The sequence below is a fragment of the Rhodnius prolixus genome, unplaced genomic scaffold (genome assembly GCF_049639745.1).
Source record: "Rhodnius prolixus isolate KJV_2025 unplaced genomic scaffold, Rpr scaffold_12, whole genome shotgun sequence".
Classification (NCBI taxonomy): domain Eukaryota; kingdom Metazoa; phylum Arthropoda; class Insecta; order Hemiptera; family Reduviidae; genus Rhodnius; species Rhodnius prolixus.
Window position 1 is genome coordinate 15,581,791 of NW_027411635.1, and position 18,524 is coordinate 15,600,314.

The 18,524-nt window shown below is 32.2% G+C and overlaps 3 protein-coding genes across 5 annotated transcripts in view; 1 reads left to right on the top strand and 2 right to left on the bottom strand.

Annotated features, from left to right (window-relative positions):
* On the bottom strand, positions 1-17,333 carry Fntb (Farnesyl transferase beta subunit). Of its 3 annotated transcripts, XM_074143048.1 has the most exons (12): positions 13,914-14,060; positions 13,575-13,699; positions 11,741-11,866; positions 10,694-10,806; positions 10,087-10,212; positions 9,216-9,386; positions 8,328-8,457; positions 2,123-2,264; positions 1,925-2,027; positions 1,589-1,694; positions 358-421; positions 1-259 (listed from the first exon to the last, which is right to left on the bottom strand). In XM_074143048.1, exons 2-12 carry the CDS (start codon positions 13,677-13,679, stop codon positions 234-236), a joined length of 1,212 nt encoding a protein of 403 aa, XP_073999149.1. In that variant the 5' UTR covers positions 13,680-13,699; positions 13,914-14,060; the 3' UTR covers positions 1-233. The 3 variants fall into 3 exon arrangements, with proteins under 3 accessions (XP_073999149.1, XP_073999148.1, XP_073999145.1); XM_074143047.1 differs by lacking the exons at positions 1-259; positions 13,914-14,060 and adding an exon at positions 17,196-17,333 and having other exon boundaries at positions 309-421; XM_074143044.1 differs by lacking the exon at positions 1-259 and having other exon boundaries at positions 309-421; positions 13,914-14,061.
* LOC141461751 (uncharacterized) lies at positions 6,318-7,804 on the bottom strand. The gene has a single exon (XM_074143049.1). The coding sequence runs from the start codon at positions 7,501-7,503 to the stop codon at positions 6,517-6,519; it is 987 nt and encodes a 328-aa protein (XP_073999150.1). The 5' UTR covers positions 7,504-7,804; the 3' UTR covers positions 6,318-6,516.
* Positions 17,249-18,524, top strand: part of LOC141461753 (T-cell acute lymphocytic leukemia protein 2 homolog) — a 22,186-nt gene continuing 20,910 nt past the window's right edge. The window contains exon 1 of the mRNA XM_074143052.1: positions 17,249-17,389. Coding sequence (XP_073999153.1) covers positions 17,357-17,389 — 33 coding nt within the window. The 5' untranslated portion in view covers positions 17,249-17,356. The remainder of the gene's footprint in view (positions 17,390-18,524) is intronic.

Sequence of the window (18,524 nt, forward strand, 5' to 3'; positions counted from 1 at the left end):
TAAATACAATAATTTTGTTTGTTTTTTATTGTACAAAATTTTAAAATCTTAAAAGATATTGAACAGGTTTTATACTAAAATGTAGGTGAATTCCTTAAAATTAGTTATTTGGTTGAAAAGAGGCACTCAAGTTAACTTATTTCGTAATTATTACACACTTCGATCACTTAGAAACTTTAAACTAAACTAAGCGTTTCACAACGTCTCCCTTATCCATTCACTATTTGCAAACATCATTTGTCCTCACCATCAACGACTCCTAGAATCAATAAATTTATGCATTTAAAAATCTAGATTGAAACACTCACACGATTTCCTAGTTATACTGTATTGGAAAACTCAATTTAAATTCAATACCAAAAAAATTGTTAGCGTGCTTAACTGCATTCATAGGTAAGTTATAAACTGGATGCAGTTCTACCTGAAAAATGAAAAAAATTAAAAATTACTATGAGTTTACAATAGCACAAAAAAAAAATCTAAATGACGTACTGTTCCTTGGTTTTCAAACTCAAGACTAAATTTTTAAAAAATCAATTAAAAAAGAGCAATTCCAATTGTGGTTTCTGTTATTCGGGCAATATTCATGCACATTGAATAAGGACTCAATCTCTACTAACACAAAATGTAGGCTGCTCAATATAGAAGGAAGGGTTAAGAACCTGGAGAAGAAGCCCCTCAGGAAAAGTTCTTTCCAGAGGCAAGTAAGCTTGTTTTGTCGAAGTCGTCACAAATCCAGGAAGCACACAAATGATGATCAAAATCATAAGTAATATTATACGCATTTACAAAATGCAACAGTTTAGGGACATGAAAATAGAAGCGTTTAGTAAAGGATCTTAACAAACAGTAGAATCCATATTAATAAATATTTTGAAGGCTTTGTTTGAAGAATCAGAAACAGCAATTATTGGTAATATAATCCAGGAGCAACTTAAGTGTAACTGCAAGAAAGAAATAAGGATATGAAAATGAGTTCAAAACCACAGCAACAGGCCGTATTCTTGAAGGCAAGGAGAAAGGCATACTAAAATTAAAACAATAGTAAAAGTTAAAAGGAAGTAGTTAAAACTAAAACTGAAAGTATTTAGCAGTTAGAACCAGCAGAAGCGAAATGAGCAGATGTAATTCAAAGACGAATCTATAACTAGAAAGCCGAGGCGACAAGACCTTTGAAGACACTAAAGTAATGTTTTAGTAAGCCAAGACAATCCAGCCCGCTATTTTTTAGACGGACTATTTACAATTATTATCTGCTAAGCAAAAATAATAAGACAGTAAATAATTAATTCCAGAGTAATAATTTTCCTGGAAAACCACACTGATTTAACAAATTCAGTTAAAATGGTACGGATTTGCTAGATCAATGAGGATTAAGTCTCAAAATACAATTTTTTTCATCTCGGTTAATCAATCAATCAGGTTATGAAGGCAATGAGGCCGAAGAATTCTTGGCTCATGACAACAATTACCTCAAGTAAACCTTTTGCGGCACAGCTGGCTGTCTTACCAACTATTCCGACAAAGCCGTGCGGCTGAGATTTTTACTTCTCGCTCATATTTCTGGATATATCTCATGAAAACTAACCAATTTATTCTCAGCTGCACCAAGTACATCAGCATCACCAACATAGGGCGACTGGGCAAGAGATAAACCGCTCAGTGAATAGCATGTGTGATATGGATCTTGAGACCTATAACGAAAATATATGAGAATTAAAATTGATCACATAATTTAAGCAAGAAACGTTAGAGGGGAATAAAAAAAACAAAACGTACACACTATGCTTAGTGGAATGAATAAAGCAATTTTATCTTGATCTGCAAATTGGTCTGTTTAAGATTATATAATCTTTATAAGATTTAAGAAAAGAAAGCTGAATAATAAAAAAACTTACAGCAATGAAAAGTAAGAAACACTTACGTTGTAGGTTTGTCTATGAAGCCACCATAAATGTGTTGACAGCAAATTAATAAATACTCTTGTAACAAAGAGCTGTCAAAGTGCCACTCACATTGATTTTTTTCTTTATAGAAAAAATAAATAAATAAATGGATCACAAAAAATTAATATGGATTCAAAATCTAATATACTGCATTACATTTCTACAAAAATGCTAACCTAACAAATTTTCACTCATTAGGCCTAAATTCAGGATTGCTAAGCTACCACATTGCCAAAAAGAGTAGCAGCTATCAACTAATTTATTGGTGCGACCTTGAAATCCACCCTCAAATGAAGTCTGGCGATTAAGGATCCATCTCTGGAAACAAAATTGAAATAGTATATTATTTAACTAAGGTTTTTAATAAATTAATACAAGTTTTTGTAAATATATATCTATAGATCGAATACTTTTGCCAGAAGCCCGGGTCATTAATAGTTTGATGATGCTACTTTTTACAGAACACGTTCAAATATAGAGGAGTTTTAAGTAGAGCAAAGCTTCTTATGAATCAGGTCATAGTTTGATCAGCTGTAAAAGTGGATAAGAAACCGGGATATGCTAATCTAAAGGAGAAAGAAGAGTACTGAAATGCGGAAGCAGAAGATACTTAGAAGCAACTATGAACCACTGTATGAGATAGAAAGAAAGAAAGAAAGAAAGAAATACGTTTATTAATGTCCTGGGACATTAGTCCCTTAAGGACAACAAAAAGTATATACATAAATTTAATAAACTAAAATTTCTCTTCTGAGTTGCTGCCAAATTAATATTTACAATATATACAGAGTAAAACAAAAAGATAAAAAATAAAACTAAAATTCCATTTCCGTTTTAAATATATACACAAATAAATACATAAATAAAAATGTTAACATAAAAGAAAAGAATAGGTCTACTGCTTACAATATAATAATTATATAATGATAATAATAACATTAATAACAATAATATCAATAATAATAGTAATAGTGATAGTGATAATAAGTAGAGGAAAACATGACGAAATAAAGATAATAATTGGAACAAAGAAGTAATAATAGTAATGATAATAATAACTTTAATAATAAATCACTGATTTAGATAACTTTTGATAAAATGTTCGTATAAATGAGGTTTAAACGTATTGACAGACTTTGCACGCAAACCAATCGGAAGTGAGTTCCATAACCTACAAGCTTTTAAATAAAAAGAATTTTGATAGGTTGCAGTCCTAGGTGTGGGCGTGTACAACTTTGTATCCACTTGTCGAGTGGTCCTCAAGTGTAACTGTTCTTTGCTACTAAATAGTGAATACAGATAATCTGGTGCTCTATTTTTGAACAGAAAATAAATAAAGGCACCTAAAAAATATTGCCTTCTGTATTCAACATTTAGCCAGTTCAGACGATGGTAATAAGGAGTAATATGTTCATCTCTCCTGACATCAAAAATGAAACGAACACCCGAGTTTAGAGCTCTTTGTATCCTTGTATTCAGTTCTGAAGTCAGGTCCAAATAAACAAGACAGCAATAATCTACATGCGGGAGGATGAGTGTTTGAACCAACTGCTTTCTTAGTGACACAGGCAAGATTTCTTTATGGTACTTCAGTTGATACAGAGCTTTGTTCATTCTATTGACAACATCACCCACATGATTATGCCAAGTTAAGGTGCTATTGAAGGTAACTCCCAAAAACTTAGCAGAATCCACATAAGGTAGATCAATGTTACCAATTTTTATCCTAGAAATATTGTTAAAATCGATGCCATTAACAAATCTAGAGCTACCAACCACCATCGCCTTCATTTTACCGGCATTAAAAGATAAATTTTTATCTTTTGCCCAATTAAAAATAGAAGCGACGTCATCATTTACACATCTGATTCCATTCTCCAATTGATCAAAAGGAATATGAAAATAGAGAATTAAATCATCAGCGTAAATGAGATGCAAACAGTTTGAGATAACTCTAGAAATATCACTAACATAGATAGAGAACAATAACGGACCCAAAACAGAGCCCTGCGGCACACCAGAAGCAACATTTTCCCATCTTGAGCGAGCACCATTCATTCCAACGACACATTGTCGCCGAGACGAAAGGTAAGACTCAACCCATTTGAGAGCACTGCAAGAAAAATTCAAGCTTTTAAGAACAAAGAGGAGTTCAGAGTGACAGACAGAATCAAAGGCCTTAGAAAAGTCAAAGAAAACCAAAACAGTAACCATTCGTTTGTCAATTGCAAGGCGTATGTCATCAGTTAGTTTTATTAAAGCAGTCTGAGTACTGTAGTTGTTCCGATATCCTGATTGATAAGGATCTAATAAATTGTAAGTTTTAAGATAGTTAGAAATCTGATTGGAAACTATTCTTTCTAAAGGCTTGGATGTAACGCACAGGATGGAAATTGGACGATAATCATCTAGAGAGGAAGGTAATTTAATTTTGGGAATAGGGCGGATAAGAGATAGTTTCCATAAAGAAGGAAAAACTGAATTGGTTAGGGAATAGTTATATATATCAAGAAGAGAAGGGATTATAACAGGAACGGACTTCTTTAGGAAATTAATTGGGATATCATCAACCCCCACAGCCCCAGATCTACTTTTAAATAAATTATCTAATAGTACGTCCAAAGTAATATGTTGAAAATAAAATTTGTCGTCGCCAGTTACCTCAGTCAGTGTTCTAGAGGGAGAGGGAATAGGAGAGACAGTCTGTTTATTGAAGAAAGAGGAGAAGTGAGCATTGATGTCGTCAAGAGTGAACGAAATAGAGCTGGAGAGATTTCTAGACTTTACCAGGCCTAATTTCTTTAATTCACTCCACATCACTCTAGAGTCCCTAATGCCCGAAAACTTAGTGCAATAAAACTCCCGTTTAGCCGTTCTAACCCTTGCCTGTACCTGATTTCTAAGTATTCGGTATTTAGAGTATACGGACTCACAACGAGAACGAATAAATGCTCTTCTCAAAGAGTCACGTTCCCTCATCAACACACGAATTTCATTGGTCAACCAAGGTGCCGATGGCCTTCTAAGTTTCACAGAACGAAGCGGGGCATGTTTATCCATTGTAGAAATTATATTTTTGTTAAATAAATTAACTTTATCATCAATGAAAGTTGATTCCACAATTGATAACCAGTCACACATCTCTAGATCAGACTGATACCTCTCCATATTAAACTGCTTAAAATCTCTGTAAACAAAATTTGGTGGGGAATAATGGGAGACTTTAAAGGAGTATTTGATTTCAATAAGGTCATGAGAGGAAAGGAAAGGTACCGGATGTTGGGAATGTTGGATGACCTTATCCATGTCATCGACAAAGACAAGATCTATCCAAGTATGGGAGGTAGCTGTGTGATGAGTAGGGAGGAAAGGAACTAGGGTTAAATTACTTTCATATAGGAAATTCTTTAAATAGTTACTGTCGAACGAGTTGGAGTTCATACTTGTATTCCAGTCCCCTAAAATGACTACATGCTTATATAAGGGTATATATTGCGTTATATCTGACTCAAAGTCAGATAAATAGCCAATTTTAGGGGGACGGTAGACGACACTCAACAGTAACTTAGAGATCTCTAATCCAGAAATCTCTACTATTAAAAACTCTGGTCGAGAACAATAAACAGATGGAGAGGTAGCCAGAACTTTCGCTTTGAGTGTTCTGTGGACATACAGACCCACCCCACCGCCAGTCTTCCCAAGACGATCCCAACGAATCAAACAATAATCACTAAGATTAACTACCATATCATTAACATGCGGTTTTAACCACGTTTCTGATAAGGCAATGATATGATAGAAATTCCCAGAGAAAAAATCTCTAAATTCATCAAAATGGGCAAGTAAAGACTGACAGTTAACATGGCAAATAGACAGATTACTAGTCATGATCATCCGTGAGAAACATATTCATCAGCATTACCACCATCACAACCAAAAGCAAAAAATAAAAAGAGCAGAGAACAAAAGAGACACATAAGTTAGATGTAAGATGAAATTAGTGAGAAATGTCGTAATTGTACAAAAGAACAGGAACATAATAATACAGAAAGAATGAAAAAATAATATAGGAGAGAATAAATTAAATATAGTAATTAGAGTAAATCCAATGAATAATAAAATCCTACCCATAGTGATAATAATAATAATAATCATAATAGTAATAAAAATGTTTTACGAAAAAGTGATGAAATTCATCAATATGTGCAACCAATGATTGACAATTAACATGACATACTAATAAATTATCTACCATAATCATTGTAAAAAGCAACTCCAAAATCATTCCTACAAAGAAGTAAATGTAAACAATATATAAGTGTTGTACCTGTGTGTCTAATTTTAAATAAAAATACAAATCAAAATTAAAGAGACCATAACGTGAAATATTAGTAAAATAAAATGAATACAATTTGATACAATAAAAATAAAACCTTCTGTTGCTAGAGAAATAACACTTTTGACAGCTGTAGTTTTCCTTATTTAATTTCAAATAGTAAATGAAAGAGTAACATAATGAGAGAGCTGAATTAATACGCATTGCAATACAAAATTTAACAGACATCCGATCTCATTGAGATGGTATATCATCTAGTTTATGAACTACTATCACAGGAGCACCATCAGCTTTCCTAATGAGCACCCTACCGTTTTTCACCCACACATATTTTACAATATTTGATTTTTTCGCGGCACGAGCCGCACCATAGAGTTTCTTGAAGTACGGAGTGAGGGATTCATTGATGTAGATAATATGATTCTCTTGTGTAGCCCAACCGATGTGCCTGGTAGAGAAGTCCCTTTTTACTTTTCTTCTAGTGATAAGGTCATCTCTAGTGCACTGCCTCAGGAAAGTAGCTATGATGGGAGGTGGTCGAGGGGGGTCAACAATACTTGGACCTGGTTTAGCTCTATAAACAAAATCGACCTCTCCAACATTGACATCTAGAGCTGTTCCTATTTTGTTTAACAAATCATTCGCATTCTCTCCCTGAACCAGTGGCACATTATGAATTTCTACGGTTTTACATCTTGAGGCCTGTTTTAACACCTCAACCGTCACCAGTAATTCTGACACTTTACCTTCAAGTGCTTTTTTCTCCGAAGTGAGTACATCTACCTGAGCAATGAGAGAATCAACCTTTGCCTGTAAAACATTTACAGTGGTCGTATTCTCTTGTATAGAGGTATGACAGTCATCTAACGACTTTAAAATGTCCGCATTTTGTACCTTTTGACTCTCAATAAAATTATTGAGTGCAGAGGTGTTATTCTGAATCGCCTTGAGTACTTCATTTAACGTAGACATTTCACCGCCAGAAGTTACTACCTTAGTGGGGGCCGGAGATGCTGGTGTGGAATCAGTACGAGCAACTCGCATTTCTTTATTACAAGCATTACAGAACCATGCTTTATTTAAATCTTTTAACGTGGACCAATCCGCAGGTGTAAGGCCAACACACTCCAAATGAAACAATAGATTGCATTTGCCGCACCGTGCGTGAGTAACATTTGGTGCACGAGTTAGTATAACGTTGCATTTACCACACTTTGCCATAATAATATACTTAAAAATATTTGTACTTGTTGTAATAAAGGTAGGTAAATAAAATTATTTACCAAGGTATCCAAACGAGCAAAGTTCAAACTAATAAGAAGCAATGACTCACCTCAATTGTTCTCTTGTTAAACTTAATTAAATTACTTTTTTTACAAAAACCACTCGATAGATTATTTTGAAAATTTATGTACTAATACAAAAGTCACTTCAACACAACTCTGCCAAATTTCACATCAAAGAGATCGCTAGAAACAAAACTAAATCAAATTAAATACAGAGACGATGTTCACTGATGTTCACTGAGTGACTGCACCCCAGAGAGAGATAGACAATGGAAGATTAAAAAGAAAAACAGAGAACTTCACACTACGTTTAGATACTGTAACGAATATAATTATAATTATACATAAAACGCTTCAGTAATAAAGTCACACTCCATTAGAAAAATTTTCATCATAATCTTAGTCTGGGAAGCGACTTAGTTTCAAAATAAATGATAATAAAACAGGGAAGGAATTAGCTCAGAGGTCAGCGTATACTGGATTCCATGCGTAAATCCCGAGTTCGAATCTAGCTGCTGGTCTCTTCCTACGAGATTCTTACAGCTTACTGTCCGGTGTAGGACGGTGTTGTCTGTAACGACAGAACACTATCCGGAGGCCGGCAGTGCGCTAAAAAAAAATCTCCGGGCGCCAATAACCTCATATGTTGACGCGCCCAAAAAAACATAACAATAAATGGGACTAATCGATTACTCAAGAACTTAATCCATTAATGTACTAATGATTCCTCATTATAAAATAAAAAAAAAGTAAACATACATGTAAAGATTTCATATCGCACTTGTCCACACTGCCCAATAAATAAAGTGAACTAATTCCACAGAAAGTGTAACCGCCATGAGCTTCCATACCAGGTGTGCCCGAAAACCCACCTTCATATGTCTGGCACCTGTAACATGCAAAAGAAGAAAAAGAAGAAGAAGAAGGCAAGGTAATGTCATAAAAATTTATATCTATAAATATAAACAAAACATTACAGAAACTTCAAATTTATTATTTCGTAAGAGAGGGGCTATGAGGTTTTGACCTAAATTTGCTGAGTAAATTTTCTAGTTATTTTTTTGCAATTTCTTTTTTTTTTTTTAAATGATTCCAACGATTTTCAGCCAACAATGTATACACCATACACACACTTGTTTGCTTGATTCTTAGCTACTTCCGATTCTATACCGCACGATAAATTTGCTAAATTTTTTGTGTGAGGAAAAACTGATAAATAAAAAAAAAGAACTAAACATTTAGGTAATTCACAAAAAAAGGTTCCCTTCAATAAACACAGCTATTCAGGAAAATTTAAATAAACCAGAGCAACATATTTTATGTGACTAATAATAATAATAATAATAATAATAATAATAATAATAATAATAATATGTTTATTTCATCAGAACATTTTGGGAAGAAAGATTAGAACTACAAAGGAATGTGTACTATCTGCAAACATGTAATGGATATGCTTGAATAGCTTTTGAGGTTACGACCACATATTTCTTCCGTGTTACATGGTTCTGTTTTTAAAAACACAGCTCTTTTAAAAAGTGGACTAAATAGAAATGTGTAAGTTAAAGTATCATTATGAAAATAAATTGAAACAATTTCAATCACAATGGGAACATCTGTTTTAAAATAGCAACAAGCAATATGTACCTGGAAATCCAGTCAACAGATTTTTCAAAAATATCGTGATTTTGTACATTGAGAAGACTAGCTATGACTGCGCTGCAGTAAACACTACGCATATCTATTTCGCCATCTGTGTGCATATAAAAAGATCCATCGCCTACTCTCATTCTTTGCAAAAAGTTAGTCATGGTTTTTCTGAAATAAAAACAGAATATATATTGAAAACAATTTTTATCTAACAGAGAAAATGAAAAAATTAGTTTAGTTGAAGCGCAATGTGAAAACTTCTGGCCAATTACGTCCTGGTAATTATAATAAGAATTTTATGGAAATCCACGGTGTTGACCGATAAAAATTTTTCCCTTTAGATTTGTTTAAATTAAGGAACATTAAAAAGAAATATTATCTTTTAAATTTTCTATGTGAATGATGGGTTTAAACCAAGACTGATCAAGTAAGTATTTAACAATGCTAATCCATAAACATGTGAAGGATTGCTTACTTGATATGATTTCAAACAAATATTTGTACATCTCATTTTAAAGCAGCAAGTCTAAAGTGAGCGGCAAACTGTACAATAAAGAGAGCAATACTGTCCAGCCGAAATGCCCAATTACAGCTTAGTGCAATTTTTCGTTTTCGAGGTATTCCGTGAACAAGTACACACACAAAGTTATAACCGGGTACATAAAAATCATGCGACTAAAAAGATCACAAGATTTCACTCTTAATTGAATGGGTAAATTCTAATAGATTGAAATAGAGAATATTATTGACAGTGAAGGTGGAAATATTTTATCACTAAACATTTCGTAACAAAGAAGTCATATTTCTTTAAAATTCTAACGTATTAAAAATTAATGTTAATGATCCATATCAATGAATGTTAACATACACATTAATAATACTAAGCGCTTCATCAGATCCTATGATGCAGAGAGCATTGACAGCTGCGTAAGTAGGTGCAAGATGAGCATCTTGTCCAGGGCCACCTCCAAAACCTCCTTCAGCATGTTGACAACTAACGTACCAAAGAGGTAAGTATTTTTATTACTTAAATAAATCTTAATGTTCAATTTACATAAAGCAAGACTTCTGGCGTGGCAAAGGCCGACTGCCAGGAGTACATCTTTAAATTTCCTTGAATTTTATAAATATATACATTACAAAAATTAACTATATTAAATGTATTATAATTAAAAAAAAAATAAATCAATTAAACCAGCTTGAATTGCACTATGTCATTTAAATTATAAACCTTAGGTTCTTGAATATTATATGACGATGAAGTACATCACCAAAAATAAAACATTTTTACAAGAATTTTTCCTAAATAAGAAAGCTTCCTTCATTTCAAAGGCAGTGTCCAATAATTAGGATACTTATTAAAATATACTAATATTTGTTTTTGTCAATATCCTCACACGATATGTACAAGAAAAAAAATAAATTATTTAATTGAAATGAATGATGAGAAAACCAAAAATATAATGCTTATTTACCTATTCAGAAAATTGATCACTGCTGTTTTCATACTTGCATCTAGTTCGTGATTTAACAGTGCTAATGAATGTAATGTCCAATACACTATCCAAGTTCTACTAGAGTCCATAACCTAAAATTATCAATTTTATTGTTAATAACTAGTAATAATTAATAATTACCAAATAAGAAAGCTTTAACATTAAACAAAAAATAAATATAGCTTTTTCATTTTTCTCTACATACTTCACACAATTTTCTCTTACTGCAATTGTGCAATTTTAATTTGCCAATAAACCAAAAAGAGTTCATCAGATACATTACTAACAGAGAGTTTAGTCGTTACTAGTTCCTGATTAGAATTAGGAAAAATCAGAAACCTATTTAGTAAGTTAGCTTTTAGTAGGTTATAATATCTATAAACTTTAAATTCGAGCATACTTTTAAAGGCCAAAGACATTTTAAGGAATGCTTCAATTCATTCAGCAGACTAACAAAAAGTCTTTTCCTTTGAAAAGAAAAGTAAAAAGTGAATGTGTTGGTGGATTTTAAAAGGAATGGAGAAATGCACGACGTCCTATAAGTTCCACTGTGGCTTTTTAAGAATACTTTTTTGTATCTGTATAATTGTGTAGTGTAACTTTAGTGTTTTTGCATAGAAATGTTAGTAGTGATTGTGTGTGTGGGTGTTTTTAATTCTTTAGTGCGTCCCACCAAAAGTATTGAGCCATTTCAATACTTTCCGGCCATTACAGCGTAATTAATGAATATTTACAGATAATACTTAGTACATTTTTAGTCATTATGTATGTTCATAGATGTCAACGTACTTTTTTTTTCTTTTTTTTCTAGGTTTTTGGGAGTACGTGAGAGAGAAAGAGGGCGAAAATAAGCTGAACACACTAGATATACCCAAGTAGTTGCACCCCCAAACTACACGGCAGGCTCGACGTTCACTGCATGAATGTTGGGTGTTCAATGCAAGAGCTGTAAGACCCGCAAGAACTCGCAGTTCCCTGAAGAAGTGGATAGATTAATTTCCCCTAAGGAAGTTCAAATGTGTTTACCTCAAATGATTGTGGCAGGTTTTTTAAAGTATTTAACAAATAGCCTATATGAAGAGATCTCTTAAGGTCAGGAAATTCATCATATTTGTCCACGTACACCAGGCCAACGCAGCGCTCCAGTTTTTTCTACAAAAACATATAATTTAGATTTATACATAAAATATAATTTAAATGGTTTAATTTAATACTAATACAAATAATACTATTCACAAACAAGTTCTCAAATTCTGGACGATGAGATGTCTGTGGATTGGGAAGTAATAGCAGTTGTTGCGCTTTAATTTCGGGTCCGTCTGTGCTAACATTTCATTTTATCTTCTTTGATACTTCACAAAAAAAGCTTTATTCGTGATGACCAGTACAATTTAATTCGAAAATGATTAAACAATGGCTAGCCCATAATGCTACTTTCTATGGCATATAAAATTTAATCTTACTTATTCTTCATTGAACTCATTTGGGCCAAATTGTTTAGGACCAAATTGCAACGGTTAAAATCCGACTAGGGCTATTTTCACAAAGAATACTTTCCGGCCACTTTGTTCACAGAAATGAAAGACGAGATGTTAGTAAACATCGAGGTATTAAAAAATATATATATATACAATTCTAAATCTGATAAATTAGTAATCAGTTAAGGAACTTTATGATTCATTAACGAAGATATAACTTAGGTCTGAGAGGTTTATACCTCAAAATTAAAAAAGGTTTCTTTATTTAGCTAGAGATATTTAATGTTTCTTGAAACCATCAGTGAGGCCACAATTCAAAGCACCTCAGTAACCGTTTAGCAATTAAAAAAAAGTCACTTTTCATTTTCACTTATGCAATATTTTTAATTTCTTTTACCACATAAAAGGGATCATGAAGAGGAAGAAGTAGATAGCAGATGGTGGCAAGCATGGGTTGGAAGCAGGATGAAGGTGAGCTCAAAATACAAGTCTTCTTTGACAGAATAAGTATGATCTAAATGTTCAGTCAGATTGTTCGAAGAACACTTTTCCAGTTAAACAGGTTCTAGCTGAGTACAACAGAGTTCAGAAGTAACCTCTCAACCGTTAGGAATCAGCTAAAAATGATTGAAGTTCCACATAATGTTTTTCCACCTCACCATACCATACGTCTAAAATATTTCCTACCGGTTACAGCTGGCTGGACTGAACTAATCCACAGTTTAGATCTTAAGATATTGCTTCGGTAGCTTTAGGGACCCCCATCAGCTACCTTATATGGCAGTTTGTGATTTAAGTGGGACACACTTGATTACCATAACGTTTTCTAAGCGGAGGACTGGTACTAGTTAAAGAATCGTTCTAACCTACTATCAGAAGTGGTATATTTAAGGACAATGGGGGCCAAAGAATAAACTTAATTATAGGTATGAATGGGAAAACTTCCCATTTTACTTAATTAACTTCAGAAAGGGTTTTGTGGCATCTTTAAGTGTTTTAAATTAGTGAGGAAAACTCGCTAGAAATTCTAGATTCAATAATTTTCTTTTAATGACACTGATCTTTTAATAAGCTGATACAAGCATTAACAGTAAGTAAAAGGAACCCAATAAGGAACTATTGGTAAATGCATTAAACTGTACCAAAATTTAAAAAGAAAAACGCGCAAAAATGGTTACACTCTAATATTTAGGAATAAATGATCCACTCACGTTTCTACTCATGTTCTCATAACTAGTATTAAATATAAGAAAATTATCAAAAAGTATTGTCTAGTTAGATAGAGCACATTCTTTAATTTTCAGAAGGAAAGCTGACATTACTTACTTAGTTGAAACCTTTGTTCTTATAGTACACATACGGAATACTAATTAATCTCTTACCTGAGCTGTAGAGGTGGCTGTAGGTACACCTTCATCATCAAATCGGGTCCGGCTCAAACCGGCTTCATGGGAATTTGTAAATCTTTCTCCATTATCATCTGCCATAATGAATTGTTAGAAAATTTCTATACAAAAATAAAAAAAATAATCAGAAAAAGAAACCATGGAAACAGCATATTACGAGTAAATAATAAATTAAAAACCTAAATTAATGTTACTAAGCTAACTATTGATGCACCCTAAAATTTATAGTTTTGTTTTATACTGTAAGAAAATATTTAAAAACACAAATAATATACTGATACCAAGTATTGATAATAAAAAAAGCTTGCAACTTACTTCCACGCTGTTGTACCAAATATTGAGAACTTTTTTTAATCACCCACGTCCGAAAATTCCATAAACACAAATATAAGCACCAAACACAAACTATTGTAACCTGTGGATCAAGAAAATAAAAAACCGCACCAGCAGGTAACAAAAGTGTTATCGGACCGGGCTTACACTCTAGCGACCAACAGCAAAACTAAACCACTTCCTTGAGCTAGACAGACGTCAAGTTTGTACAATTTTTTTTGGTGGTTATTTTCAAAATCTTTTTAAGCTATAAAATTAAATGACAACAATTTTTTGTTAAAAGTTTGTGGACGACATACCTACTCTTCTTAGGAGAATTATATGTTAAGTTTACACGACTTAAAAAGATGCAGGCATTACTGAAGGTACTGAAGCAATTTTTCCGTTTTTATTTTTTGTTTTTGCCAAAGATGGTTTTCGGTGTCTTATTAATTTTCAGCACCCTTATTATTTCTTCGATGTTTCTTTTTTCAGACATTCTAATTAATTCTTTTAATCGGATAGCCTGGAAACTCTTCATCCTGCATGTTTAGGAGCTCTTCAAAATACAATACTAACATCTGCTTCCTTTTCTATCAAGTTTACCAAATTTTCTTCCGCAGAACTTAATATTTGGTTGAAATCTTTTTTTATTCATCTAAATAACATTACTAAATTTAATCAAGCTCTCTTTTTATTTCTCAGAAACTTTGGCTGCTTGATTTTACCTCTTGTCGCTTTATCTTCTTCACGATGTTCTATTTTTCATTCTTGCTCTATTCCTTTCTTCTACATTCATTTTACAATTTTCAGTAAACCATTCTATTCTCTTGCTTCTTCTTAATTCCCCGCGGTCCTCTCTACTGCTTTAATTATAGCTTCTTTGTTATCTTTCCACTATTGGTTTTTGTCATACTCTTGGTCATAAGTTGTAACTAAATGGTTTTCAGCTTCATCTTCATTCTGTTACCTACAGTTTGCATCATTCTTTAATCCATCCGCGGTAAATTTTAGATCCCAACTTCTTTCTAAAATTAGAAATCCGTTGATTAATTTTATGCTCACTTGTGGTAAAAATTACTGTCAGCAACTCACTTCGTGAATATAAAGGACCGTTTTAAGGTCACCTTAGTCAACCTTTGGTTTCCGCAAATTTGAGATTATATCCTCCATAACTCAAAAATCGTAAATCGTTCAAATTTGATACTTTGCTGGATTGCCAACAGAAAGACGCGACAATAAGATTTTGATATATTCTTTCTACTGGTAATACCACTTTACTGAACCAACTTTGCAGTTTGGTATCTGCCCCTCGTTGAGAATCATGCAGTCTCTTGCGTGCCATTTAACTGAATTCAACAGTATTACCACCTATGTCATAGTAGTAAGCAATTGCTTAGGGTGTTTATTTTTAACTAGTTAGGTTGAAGCCGTGTGCATTTTCAGTTTTATAATAGTAAAACTACTTCTAACAAACTTCGAATAAGAGACATCTATATTGCGGCCATTACAGGGTCCGATATGATCACATAAATCACACATAAGCATATATTTTTAGAGAAAATTTGGGTTAAATGAACGAAACCAGATATGCGTATTTCGGTCATAAAATACTGATTGTGATGACATCAGAGACTACTAACGGTCATGCATAATTTAATTTTGCAGAAAAATAGAAATAAGATTTTTTTTTACATTTCCTCAAAATATACAAGAATTGTTGTACATATGAAACTATTTTTTTTGGAAATATATTAGATCTTTTAGCTGCTAAAAACGTCAGCCTTTAGTTATAATTCTTGATCTTTCTAGCTTCTTTTATTCATTCAGTACGAAATTAAAAATGATTTAAAAAAATCAAGTAAAATTGCATTTTTATGCAGAAATACAGGTTAGTTGTAAAAGATTAACTAAAGTAATGTTTTCTTTTACCGAAAAATATTTTGGGCAGACTAACTCTTGCAGGCAAAAAAGCAGCTAGGCCATTTTGGTTGTTAGAAGTGAATGTGTTGCTAAAACATTTTGAGTCTGATGAAATCCTTGATTAATATATTGAGAGAAAAGATTCCAAACAAGATAAAGAGGGCGGTCAATGTCGAAAGTCAGACAGTGGAAAAGAAAAGTCATTGACACAGAAGGTTGGAAGCATATACTAAATAAGTCCAAGATTTTTAAAGCTAAGCGAAGAATAAGGTAAAAGTTCAGTGATATAATCACTAGCTTCAGGCTTATAAATCAGCGTTTCCCAACCACTTTTGGCTCGCGTACCCACTTGGTAGTTACAACATCCTAAATTGTACCACTTCGTAAAAATGATTGTCTTTCATGGAAATTGTTATTCCGAGTGTGTTATTTTATTATTAATATCTTCATTTGTATCTGTTACAAAGGAGTTCAAGTTCATGTTCTCTTTATAAACTTTGTAAAGTGTAAGATCTTAGTTTTAAAACTTTTTTAAATTAAATTTAATGTTGCTTGGATAGAGCTTACTCATTACAATCCAGTCTCTTTAAGCAGATTTTTACACAGTTATCATTCAAGCTCTGTCACATGATAATTCTGTTAAATTTTCTTTATCTTTTAACGATAATGTAGTAGCTTTTCCTAAATTTTCTTTATAGAAGGGGCTTTGAAATCCAATTATCATTTGTGATTTCGGGTTTTGGAAAATACTACATGAAAGACAATTTTAATCTTGTTAAATGTGCATTTTCTCGTTTGTCTTGAGACTGACTTACTTTATTCCTGTACATACTATTAACAACTTTACTATATAATATTATTAATTGAAATAATTTTTATGAAATAGGGAAAAACGTATCTATGATATTTTTATGTTTTAATTTTTTATGTCCGCCATTACTGATTATTTTTCGCGTACCACCAACCAGCAACTCGCGTACCACCGGTTGGGAAACGCTATTTTAAATAGTTAAAATATCAAATTTAGAGAAAAGAAGATGTTTTCACGCATTTTCTTAAACAACATGTCCCGTTTTTCGTCAGACTGTTATTTATTTTGAAAATTTTTTAAATAATTGAAAAAATAGAGCTACCAAATGCTGAACTTTTCTCTCTTATAAAACACAAAAAATTCATTTTCTTGATTATTGGATGTATTCTAATAGCAATCATAATCTAATAATTCACTTATGAATAATTAATCAGAGCTGGGCGGTATATATTTAGCCAGCTGTACCAGTTATTAGCCGAGAGCAAAATATTTACACTGATAACGACTCTCTGTTTTTTTTTTTTTTTAGATTTAATAAACAACGCACTCACCAGTTTCTTTGTCTCGTTCTACAGATGTACGAGAAGTCGATGTGGTGGAATAAACGAGCTAGATCCTGGTGACAAACAAGGCTAAGGGAAGCGCTGGAGTGCGGCTCACTGATAACGGACCTTCTCACCCTCAAGATCACAAACACTGATTAGTACCACTAATGCCCGCTTCTAATGTCCATCGATGGCACTTGGCAAGTCTTATACTGTTTAACTTTTAATTTATAATAATTTTCATTTGTTTTCAAAGATATAATCATACAAAATATAAGAAGAAAAAAATTAAAAATACCGTTAACAAAATATGAGGCAAAATCTAGCGCGAACGAGTGCCGCGAAAGTTTTGATGAGTGCCGCCAAATTTTAGAAATGCATACTATAAAACTTATATATATTAAATTTAGAAGACGATATGAGAGTAGCATAATATATTGTTATATATTACATATTTATACGACCAAATATAAACTGTAATTATCAAAAAACATCAAGCTCAAATTTCTCATTAAATGTATTCTTATTATTAAACTTCTAATTAATCCCTTAATAAACATATACCGTTATTTTTGTAGTACATATTATTTAATTCTATATTGAAAATAAACATTAACCATTTTACATAGGGTATTATGGATAAGTAAAATACTTTTAAACTTATCTTATTGTTGTTAGTCTACCGCCAAATTTTGAAATTGTTAAAAGTTTGCCGCGACAAAAAAAGAAAAGGTTAAGATCACTGTGCTACAGGAAAATATATCGCAGTTTTAAAAGGAATCCTCTTAAACCAATAATAAAGTTTCTAACCGAAGTTATAGATTTAGGAATACTTTTGGTACCAAATTCTTTTGCGACTATTTAGAATAAAGTGACCAGATTTTACCATTGGTAAAGCCGGGCACCACTGAAAAATTTTTATATGACGCAAAAATGGTATTGTAATACATTTTTTAAATATCAACATAAGTACAATTTAATATAATACAATATAATACAATATAATACAATATAATACAATATAATACAATATAATACAATATAATACAATATAATACAATATAATACAATTTAATACAATATAATACAATATAGAATAGAAATAGAAATAGAAAAGAAATTTATTATTCTGGGACAATTGTCCCCTAAGAATAAATACAGGTACAAATAGAGGCCTTAATAGTTTGGCCTGTGATTATAGAGAAATTAAATAAATAAATAAGTATTTACAAAAGTGAAAATATAATAAGTGAAAATGAAAGTAAAAATAAAATAATAAAACAGCAGAAATTAAGGAAATAAATTAAAACAATTAGAATTTCGGAGGAAGCTGAA